At 38.7% G+C, this 12,100-nt stretch overlaps 1 protein-coding gene across 1 annotated transcript in view; it reads left to right on the plus strand.

Moving 5' to 3' along the window:
• Positions 1–11,224, plus strand: part of SLC25A32 (solute carrier family 25 member 32) — a 49,333-nt gene extending 38,109 nt beyond the window's left edge. Inside the window, exons 4-7 of the mRNA XM_022584650.3 lie at positions 1,012–1,172; positions 1,545–1,658; positions 1,981–2,126; positions 9,961–11,224. Coding sequence (XP_022440358.1) covers positions 1,012–1,172; positions 1,545–1,658; positions 1,981–2,126; positions 9,961–10,096 — 557 coding nt within the window. The 3' untranslated portion in view covers positions 10,097–11,224. The remainder of the gene's footprint in view (positions 1–1,011; positions 1,173–1,544; positions 1,659–1,980; positions 2,127–9,960) is intronic.
• The last annotated feature ends 876 nt before the right edge of the window (positions 11,225–12,100 follow it).

Here is a 12,100-nt window from a genome sequence, read left to right on the forward strand (position 1 = left end):
ATGATTTCAGTTTTCAAATTAAACAATTTAATAGTCTTGTTTAATTGCCTTATGTATGTGTAATATTCAGAAGGAAAAACAAAGTAGGACTCATAAGTCTTTTAACTCCTACTTTGATACCTTGTTACCTTGGTGGTTTTTTTTTTTTTCTTTTTGGCCGTGCTGCACGGCTTGTGGGATCTTAGTTTCCCAACCAGGGATTGAACCCAGGTCCTAGGCCGAGAAAGTGCTGAATCCACTGGACTGCCAGGGAATTCCCCACCTTGGTTTCTTAATGTTTACTGATTGTTTTTTAAGGCAAGAATTATCTTGCTCATTTTGAATACCTAGCTGCTAGCAGAGACCTGACTCACAATAGGACTCCATAAATACTTGTTGAATAAAGGACTACTTAGGAAACTTGGCAAATGAGAAACTTAACCATTTGAATTTTTTTTAACAAAATCATCACTCTCTGTAAAGAATGTAAATATTTCTTTTGATATTACATAGTTATTTAATTTTTGAGGTGTTGTGGCTACTTTGAGTGGGTTTGAGGAAGAGGGTGATAAAGTTGGGGTGGGTATACGTGTGCACGTGCACAGATGATTGAGGTGCTGGATTGCTGGTCCTTTCCCCCTAATCTTCAGCCCCTCTGGGTTGTACTGTGTCCTCCTCCTAAGTATATGTATCTCCTTATCAGCATCTGCTTCCCAGGACCTCGATCTGTTCTCCACACTAGGCCACTTTGTTTAGGAGCCAGGACATCTTTGCTACCCTCACACCTCAAAGGGAAAGTGTTTCACATTTTCATCACCTTTTAAATTTACTTCTCACTAACCACATGGGGAACTTTTTAAGACCACCAAAAACTATGTCTACCCATTAACCCTAGGTCTGTGCCTCAGGGACCACACCTTGCTGTTGCAGGTACAGCCCCATTCTTTATATAAATGGACTGTTCTTAATTCAGCTTGTCAGAAGTGAGAAAGTACCTGTATGCTGAGTAATATTATTTAAATCTGATTTCAGGAGCCATGACCCTCTGCATTACCAACCCATTATGGGTAACAAAAACTCGCCTTATGTTACAGTACGATGGTGTTGTTAATGCCTCACAGCGGCAATATAAAGGAATGCTTGATACACTTTTGAAAATATATAAGTATGAAGGTGTGCGTGGATTGTATAAGGTAATGAATTATTATCAACATATTTTAATAGCTGACAATTGTAATTTCCCTTGGCTCTATTGTCTGAGTTCGGAATGACCTGTACTCAGTCCTGAAAAGAAACCAGACTTAGGCAAGGAACAATTTAATGACAACCGAAATCTGTATTGAAATTGTACTTTAAACTGTTTATCCTCATTACCATAAGAAGTATCATCGTGACACTGGTGGGTGTGAGAAGGACTGTCTAAAATAAAACTTTGTTGAGTAACCATTTCTCTAAGTCACACATTGAGGTCACTCATTCCTTACTCCCCTCCCCGGAAGCTGTGGTCCCTTGGAAACTCGCTTAGTTTAGCTTTTTTTTTTTTTTCTTCACTTGTTCCTTTCTAGGGGTTTATTCCTGGGCTGTTTGGAACATCACATGGTGCCCTTCAGTTTATGGCATATGAGTTGTTGAAACTGAAATACAACCAACATACCAATAGATTACCAGAAGCACAGTTGGTAAGGTGATACTTGAAAAAACACTGGTATTTATTTTTATGGGCATTTAATAGATGGAAATTTTGTCACGTTTACTTTGGTAGTATTGCTATGATGATAAGTACTGATTCTGCCACTAATTTAATTTATAGTTAAATATTTTACAGGATAATGGCACACAACTGTAAAAAATAGAACCCCATTGAACGACCTTGTTTCAAGAGGGGAAACAGTATTTTTCACTTGTGGATCCACTTCAGTGTTGGTTTCCCTATGTAAATTTTACTTCTATATTTTTAAAGAAACCCTACCTAAAGAAAAATGTTTTCTGTTGTCATTTTAGAGCACGGCAGAATATATATCAGTTGCAGCATTATCCAAAATATTTGCTGTGGCAGCAACATACCCATACCAAGTTGTAAGAGCTCGTCTGCAGGATCAACACATGTTTTACAATGGTGTATTGGATGTAATCACAAAGACATGGAGGTAAGAGTATGTGGTATATCAAAATGGCTCTTAGGAGGTACCTTGTAAATCTTAAACCGTGCAGTTGACATCATTAGTTTTATAGCAAAGACCAGTGTCTGTGGTGAAAACATGGCTGATGGCCCCTTCCTCCCCATATCCCATTTACTCCATAGAAAACCATGAGCCTCGACTTCTTCATCTATAAAATTTGAATATCTAGGTTGACAGAGTTGTTTATAAAAATCAAATGAGATGTGTGAAAGTACCTTGACAAATTAATTAAAATTTAGGTATTATAGAATATTTGAATGGCATTGAACATAGGAAGTCATAAAAAACCTAGTTTAATAGAATTAAGAAGGCCCCAAGGGGGGGGCAGAGTCAAGATGGCAGACTAGGAGGACACGGAGTTCGTGACTCCTCACAACTAGGACACCTACCAGGCACTGGTGGGGGACCACAGACACCTAAGGGGATGAGAGGAGCCCCCGAGCAACCAGACCCCAGGGAATATTAATCAGGGTGAGGTCTCCCGGAGGTCCTGATCTTGGCACCAAGACCCAGCTGTACCCAACTGCCTGCAAACTCCAGTACTAGACACCTCAGGCCAAACAACCAGTAAGGCAGGAACACAGCCGCACCCATCAAAAAGGACGAGACAACAAAAAAATGTTACGAACGAAGGAGCAAAGTAAAAACCTACAAGACCAAATAAATGAAGAGGAAATAGGCGACCTACCTGAAAAAGAATTCAGAGTAATGAGAGTAAAGATATCCAAAATCTCCGAAATAGAATGGAGAAAGTACAAGAAATGTTTAACAAAAACCTAGAAGAACTAAAAGACAAACAAACAGTGATGAACAACACAATAACTGAAATGAAAAATACACTAGAAGGAATCAGTAGCAGAACAACTGAGACAGAAGAGCAAATAAGTGAGCTGGAAGGTAGAATGGTGGAAATAACTGCCAAGGAGCAGAATAAAGAAAAGAGAATGAAAAGAAATGAAGACAGACAACCTAAGAGACCTCTGGGACAACATTAAATGCACCAACATTCGCATTATAGAGGTCCCAGAAGGAGAAGGGAGAGAGAAAGGACCCGAGAAAATATTTGAAGAGATTATAGTAGAAAACTTCCCTAACGTGGGAAGGGAAATAGCCACCCAAGTCCAGGAAGCACAGAGAGTCCCAGGCAGGATAACCCAAGGAGAAACACACCAAGACACATAGTAATCAAACTAACAAAAATTAAATTCAAAGAACAAATATTAAAAGCAGCGGAGGAAAAGCAACAAATAACATAGAAGGGAATCCCTGTAAGGTTATCAGCAGACTTTTCAGCAGAAGTTCTGCAGGCCAGAAGAGAGTGGCAGGATACATTTAAAGTGATGAAAGGGAAAAACCTACAACCCAGCAAGGATCTCATTCAGCTTCGATGGAGAAATCAAAAGCTTTACAGACAAGCAAAGGCTAAGAGAATTCACCACCACCAAACCAGCTTTACAACAAATGCTAAAGGACCTTCTCTAGGCAGGAAACACAAAAGAAGAAGCAGACCCACAAAAACAAACCCAAATCAGTTAAGAGAATGGTAATAGGAACATACATATTGATAATCACCTTGAATGTAAATGAATTAAATGCTCCAACCAAAAGACACAAACTGGCTGAGTGGATACAAAAAGGAGACCCATATATATGCTGTTTACAAGAGACCCACTTGAGACCTAGGGACACATACAGACTGAAAGGGAGGGGATGGAAAAAATATTCCATGCAAATGGAAATCACTGGAGTAGCAATACTAATTTCAGATAAAATAGACTTTAAAATAAAGACTCTTATAAGAGATAAGGAAGGGCACTACATAATGATCAGGGGATTAATCCAAGAAGAAGATATAACAATTATAAATATATATGCATCCAACATAGGAGCACCTCAACCCATAAGGCAAATACTAACAGCCATAAAATGAGAAATCAACAGTGACACAATAATACTGGGGGACTTTAACACCCCATTTACACTAATGGACAGATCATCCAGACTGAAAATAAATAAGGAAACACAAGCTTTAAATGACAGGATAGACTAGATAGACTTAATTGATATTTCTAGGACATTCCATCTGAAAGCGGACGAAAACACACTCCAGGATAGATCACATCTCGTGTCACAAATCAAGCCTCGTAAAATTTAAGAAAATTGAAGTTGTATCAAGCATCTTTTCCAACCACAATGCTATGAGATTAGATTATAGGAAAAAAAACTGTAAGAAACACAAACACATGGAGGCTAAACAGTGCGCTGCTAAATAACCAAGAGATCACTGAAGAAATCAAAGAGTAAATTCAAAAATACCTAGAAAGAGTAAATTCAAAAATACCTAGAAACAAATGACAACGAAAACACGACGACCCAAAACCTGTGGGACACAGCAAAAGCAGTTCTAAGAGGGAAGTTTATAGCAATTCAGTCTCACCTCAAGAAACAAGAAAAATCTCAATCTAACCTTATGCCCAAAGCAACTAGAAAAAGAAGAACAAAGAAAACCCAGTTAGTAGAAGGAAAGAAATCATAAAGATCAGAGCAGAAACAAATGAAATAGGAATGTAGCAAACCATAGCAAAGATCAATAACACTAAAAGTTGGTTCTTTGAGAAGATAAACAAAATTGATAAACCTTTAGCCAGACTCATCAAGAAAAAAAGGGAGAGGACTCAAACCAATAAAATTAGAAATGAAAAAGGAGAAGTTACAACAGACACCACAGAAATACAAAGGATCATAAGAAACTATTACAAGCAACTCTATGCCAATAAAATGGACAACCTGGAAGAAATGGACAAATTCTTAGAAAGGTACAACTTTCCAAGACTGAACTAGGAAGAATTAGAAAATACAAACAGATCAATCACAAGTAATGAAATTGAAACTGTGATTAAAAATCTTCCAACAAACAAAAGTCCAGGACCAGATGGCTTCACAGGCAAATTCTATCACACATTTAGAGAAGAGCTAACACCTATCCATTTCAAACTCTTCCAAAAAACTGCAGAGGGAGGAACACTCCCAAACTCGTTCAGTGAGTCCACCATCACCCTGATACCAAAACCAGACACAGATGTCGCAAAGAAAGAAAATTACAGACCAGTGTCACTGATGAACATAGATGCAGAAATCCTCAACAAAATACTAGCAATTCAAATCCAACAATACATTAACAGGATCATACACCATAATGAAGTGGGATTTACCCCAGGGATACAAGGATTTTTCAGTATCAGCAAGTCATTGTGATACACCATATTAACAGATTAAAGAGTAGAAACCATATGATCATCTCAATAGATGCAGAAAAAGCTTCTGACAAAATTCAACACGCATTTATGATTTAAAAACTCTCTGGAAAGTGGGCATGGAGGGAACCTACCTCAACATAATAAAGGCCATATACAACAAACCCACAGCAGACATCATTCTCAATGGTGAAAAACAAAGCATTTCCTCTACACTCAGGAACAGGACAAGGATGTGCACTCTCACCACTATTATTCAACATAGTATTGGAAGTCCTAGCCACGGAATCAGAGAAGAAAAAGAAAGAAAAGGAATACAAATTGGAAAATAAGTGAAATTGTCATTGTTTGCAGATGACATGATACTATACATAGATAATCCTAAAGATGCCACCAGAAAACTACTAGAACTAATCAATGAATTTGGTAAGGTTGCAGGATACAAAATTAATGCACAGAAATCTCTTGAATTTCCTATACACTAACAAAGAAAGATCAGAAAGAGAAATTAAGGAAACAGTCGCATTTACCATTGCAACAAAAAGAATAAAATACCTAGGAATTAACCTACCTAAGGAGACAAGAAGACCTGTATTCAGAAAACTAAGACACTGATGGGCATTTCCGTCTTTTCCCTTATGTTCTTCTCCTCTTACACCAAAATGACTGCTGTTGCCAAAAACACAAACACAACCCGTGAGTTAGAATCTAGTCCAGCATCATCTGTCTCTGGCAACCTGGCCTCTAGCTGCTGCCTGGTTTAGCATCTTTTCATGTAGAAACCCTCTTTTCTGTTCTCAAAATCAGTAAATGCTTTGTTTCAAAAGCTTCTTATATTTCTGCTGCAGGTCAGTGGACCTGGCACAGATTTTCTTACCCTGGCCTCATCGTACCTTCCCTGACTAGAGGAAACATTTGGATAACAACAGGCAGAGAAAGAAAAACCCCAGTGGGATGTTTTCTCGTTGAATACAAGGCCCTCGGTTGAAGGATTTTAGATCCTCTCTTCATCCAGAGGAATCCCCTTTACACCTCACATAGTGGGTAACCAAAACTGAAGTGTACCGGCTTGGGGTATCATAGGGAACAGAAGAGCATTGCTTCCAGTACAGGTCACAGACATGGGATGGGAGAAAGGCTTCGTTGTCTGTCGTCTTATGGAAAGAGGATCTTAGCATAAAAGGCTGCCTCGCTGTGGCTGGTGCATGACCTGCATGGTCACCTTTGGGTTCCATAGTTTGGATGCTGAATGAGCCATTAGGAAATGCAGGCTTTTCCCACACCAGCTAGAATAGCCACGCGGTACAATCCTGGGTTCCTGCCATCAGGAGGAAGTTACGAGATCTTCCCACTGCTTCCCAAGCCCTCTTCTCTTATAGGCATTTCTGGAAAGCCTATTAGAAAAGCAAAGAGAATCCGAATCCAGCTTCCCTCCCCAACCCTACCCCAAGAGTCAAAGTAGATGGTGTTGTGTGAACATTTATATATATATATATATACACACACATATGTTTGCACTGGTTTAGTTTCATATATACAAGTACACGTTTATGTATTGTGCCCTAAATAATAATAACAATACTAGTGAAGGTTTTTCCCAAGCTTCTTGTTCCTTGGTTCTGGCTTACATTGGGGACTGTGCCACTGACCTGGCTTAGTGTTCCGGTCGGGGTTTGGGGAGAGCAGAGTAGCCAGGCACCCTAGGGGAGGTGGGGACCGCAGGGGCAAGTGTCTCAGAAAGTGAGCACTGCACACTCCCAACCCCAGAAAGGTGACTTAGACAAACCAGGGGAGCAGGGCTCTTGCTCAGGAACCCCAGGGGACCGCTTTGCTTTCAGGCCTGTGTTTGCCCCTTCCCCCCACCCCAGGTCTGTTACCACAACTCCCTGGTGTCTCTTGGTGTTTAGTATGTCTGTAGGACAGTGGAATCCTTGGTCTCTCCAGAAAGGGGCCTCAGCATGGCCTTGAAGACCTGACCAGTGAATTAAGGGATTCTGCACCCCACTTTTCCTGGTCCGTTAAGCTTGGGGTAGAGGGCGGCAGGCGGGTCCCCAGGCGTGGTACAGAGGTCAGAGCTGTGCCAGAACGGTGTGCCTGTCCACCTCCAGGCTTCCTGCTGTGAAGCCTTGCGTTTGCCTCTGTTTTTAACCTGTGCTGTTGTGAGATTTGGTGTGTTTCTCTGTGAGTTTTTATTTAATTGCGTAACTTTGTTTTTCCGTTACTGTGAAAGTAAGGTGTTGTACTTTTAATTTTTTTTAACAAATGTTACCATTCTTATTTAAGAGAGTAAATTCCAAACAGTCTTAAAAACAAAAAAAAGACACTAATGAAAGAAATCAAAAATGAACAGATGGGGAGATATACCATGTTCTTGGATTGGAAGAATCAACATTGTGAAAATGACTATACTACCCAAAGCAATCTACAGATTCAATGCAATCCCTATCAAACTACCAATGGCTTTTTTTTTTTTTTCACAGAATTAGAACCAAAAGTTTTACAGTTTGTATAGAAACACAAAAGTCCCCTAATAGCCAAAGCAATCTTGAGAAAGAAAAACAGAACTGGAGCAATATCAAGACAGTATGGTACTGGCACAAAAACAGAAAGATAGATCAATGGAACAGGATAGAAAGCCCAGAGATAAACCCACGCACCTGTGGTCATCTAATCTATGACAAAGGAGGCAAGAATATACAGTGGAGAAAAGACAGCCTCTTCAGTAAGTGGTGCTGGGAAAACTGGACAGCTACATGTAGAAGAATGAAATTAGAACACTCCTTAACACCATACACAAAAATAAACTCAAAATGGATTAAAGACCTAAATGTAAGGCCAGACATTATAGAACTCTTATAGGAAAACATAGGAAAAACACTCTTTGACATAAATCACAGCAAGATCTTTTATGACCCACCACCTAGAGTAATGAAAATAGAAACAAAATAAGCAAATGGGACCTAATGAAACTTAAAACTTTTGCACAGCAAAGGAAACCATAAACAAGACGAAAAGACTAACCCTCAGAATGGGAGAAAATATTTGCCAACGAAACAACTGACAGAGGATTAGTCTCCAAAATACACAAACAGCTCATGCAGCTCAATATCAAAAAAACAAACAACCCAATCCAAAAATGGGCAGAAGACCTAAATAGACATTTCTCCAAAGAATATATACATATTGCCAACAAACACATGAAAGCATGCTCAACATCATTAACCATTAGAGAAATGCAAATCAAAACTACAGTGAGGTATCACCTCACACCAGTCAGAATGGCCATTATCAAAAAATCTACAAACAATAAGTGCTGGAGAGGGTGTGGAGAAAAGGGACCCCTCTTGCACTGTTGGTGGGAATGTGAATTGATACAGCCACTGTGAAGAAAAGTCTGGAGGTTCCTTAAACTAAAAATAGAACTACCCTACGACCCAGCAATTCTACTACTGGGCATATACCCTGAGAAAACCACAATGCAAAAAGGCACGTGTAACCCAATGTTCATTGTAGCACTATTTGTAAATAGCCAGCTCATGGAAACAACCTAAATGTCCATGGACAGATGCATGGATAAAGAAGATGTGGTACATATATACTATGGAATATTACTCAGCCATAAAAAGGAACAAAACTGGGTCATTTGTAGAGATGTGGATGGACCTAGAGTCTGTCATACGGAGTGAAGGAACTCAGAGAAAAACAGATATTGTATATTAATGCGTGCATGTGGAATCATAGATGAACCTATTTCCAGGGCAGGAATAGAGACACAGATGTAGAGAATGGACGTGTGGACATGTTGGCGGGGGGAAGGGGAGGATGGAATGAATTGGGAAATTAGGTTTGACATAAATACACTACCATGTGTAAAATAGCTAGCTCATGGGACCCTGCTGTATAGCTCACGGAGCTCAGCTCCTTGCTCTGTGTTGATGTAGATGGGTGGGATGGGGGGGGGTGGGAGGTCCAAGAGTGAGGGGTATATGTATGCATATAGCTGATTCACTTCATTGCATAGCAGAAACTAACACAACATTGTGAAGCAATTATACTCCAATTTAAAAAAAGAAAAGGAAAAAAGGCCCCACATCTGCTACTGGTAGCAGAACTTTTGCAAACACTTGTTTCCATGTATGGAAGACATGCATGTCTTCAGTGTGGGGATGTTTAAATTGTTATAGGTATACATCCCCACGTTTCTTTTTAATTCTAAAAGGCCAGAACAGAGTATTTAAACATTTAAATTCAGTTCACTTTAGTAAATATATATATTGAGAAAGTAAGTGAAAAGTTTCAAGGCTTTATTCCAATTCTAGGCATTAAGAAAATAAAGTTTTATTTTCGTGTGCTATGTTTAGTGTTGTCTAGCATTTTTATTAGTTATGAGATGTTTAATGCCTACATTAGATCAGCTAATACTGTTACATGTTCACACATTTAAAGGCATTTGAAAGATGTTTATGATTTTATCTTCAGGCTAGCTCTGTAGGAAATTAAGTACATATGTGTATATATGTATATATCCTTTTCTTCTCTCTCTGAAGGAAAGAAGGCATCGGTGGATTTTACAAAGGAATTGCCCCCAATTTGATTAGAGTGACTCCAGCCTGCTGTATTACCTTTGTGGTATATGAAAATATCTCACATTTTTTACTTGGCCTTAGAGAAAAGAAAAAGTAAACTAAAAGAAGATAATTCCAGTACATCTGCCCAAGGCAGCCATGTGCTCCTTTGTATTTGAGACATGAAACTCAGAAGAATACTGCACAGCAACATGGCTCATAATTGAATTCGGTCTATAATCATTAGAAGTCACAGAACTGCTAAGCCTTCACAATGTTTTTCTGCTTTTGCTTTCCCCATACGTATGGGACTTGGCTTCCTCTACCTGAAATGGGTGCCAGCAACACAACAGTAAAACTGACACCAAATGGAGAGTTTCACAGATTTTCTCCATTTCATTGTCCAAGTAGAAGCTGATTTGCAGCATTTGCTGAATGGATTTGAAGACCGCTCCTTTTTCTGAACTCGTTTGTCTGTATTGGCTTTAAAATCAACCTCTGTGCAATAGCAAAAAAAATGGCTTCTTAAAAGATGTCATTGTTGTTTCAAGTGTTTGCTGGGAAAGATGTTGCCCAAATCCTGACCATTTTTGAAACGGGAAAGTTTGGTGGGGAAAAAAAATCCACTGTAAATGTGCTTTTGTTTTAATTCATTTGGAATGCAGTTATGTACTTCTCTTAATTTGAGAAGTACCTGACACCTGTTGTCATTCCATCACTAATTTTTTTTCCCAGAAGCTCTTTCATCATTTAAAATGTAATCCTGGATTCACATTATTTTTCGGCATAGGTACTTAGTGTCTTTTTATAAAATCTGAACTAGGATCCAGCTGTGTCAGCCCTTACTTAGCATATTTGTCTATAAATCACTTTACTGGTGTTGCTAATAGATCACCTTATATAGATACTAGAATGACTGGGGTACATTTGTTGACAAACTGTATGGAAATGAGAAGCTTTAGCTTTCTACTTCAGATTTCAGATATGTGGGTCCAGATCCCAAATAAGTTACCAATCTACACTGGTTGCTCAAATTCAGGTTTAAATACAAATTACACTAAAGGCCATTATTGATTTTACTTTTTAGTTATGGTAATTTTTCTATAAATACAAAGGCCTGCCCCAAAAAGGTGCCAGAATGATACTAACATTTTTATTTACGTAAACATGTATGAATGCTTTTTGCAGTACCATCTATTTGTTATAAATAAAATACTGTGGCTGTCAAAGCCACATTTAAATGGTTCTTTGAAAAGAGGTCTATTTTTTTAATATTTTGAAAATGGCTTTGTTTTAAAAATAAAGATAAGTACCTAATTGTATTTACTGTATCTCGTTACATGCAGAGGAATGCATTATAAATTAAATGTGATGTATTTTCCTCCTTCTGAATAATACTGTTATTCACATGAAATCCTGATAATAGTCCCTGTATGGAAAGACAAGTTACAGTTGATATTTGGAGTTTTAGAGGTAGTGCCATTATTTGAATGCCTCCTGTGTACCCCTAAATTAATAAGCCATAATTCCTGTCCTCTGAGAGCATACAGGCTTGTGGGATGAATAAGCATTAAATAACTACAGTTCCAGATTAAGAACACGCAAGAAGATTTCTACAAGCCCTGCACAAGTTCTGAGAAGAGAATTCATTCCACTCGATCAACGGTTACAGCACTCCTTCCTGCGCTGTGCCATGTATGTTACCAAGCATTGAGGATATGGCAGTAAATGAGCTACAAAACATTCCTGCCCTCAGGGAATTTTCATTTTAGTGTGAAGTGACAAAATATAAATATGCATAATTTCAAATATTAAATGCTAGAAGTAAAACTAAGGAGTTGGGAATAGTGTTGGCTATGCTAGGTAGGACAGCTGGGGTCAGGAAAGGTCTCTGAGGAGGTAGTATTTGAAACATTTTGACATATGGGAGGAAGCAAGCCACTATGAGATGTTGACAAAAATCAGTCAACCTAAGGAATGGAAACTGTTATTCGAGCCAAATTTGGATATTACAACCCAGGAAGAGCATCTCAGAAAGCTCCGAGAAGTGAAGTAAAGGCACAGTTATAGAATTTTGTTGAGACAGAAGGCTATACATTTAGATGATGTGTTGTTGACAGTT

This window comes from Delphinapterus leucas, chromosome 17 (assembly GCF_059928025.1).
Source record: "Delphinapterus leucas isolate spDelLeu-1000000601 "Yukka" chromosome 17, BTC_Dleu_Yukka2, whole genome shotgun sequence".
Taxonomy (NCBI): domain Eukaryota; kingdom Metazoa; phylum Chordata; class Mammalia; order Artiodactyla; family Monodontidae; genus Delphinapterus; species Delphinapterus leucas.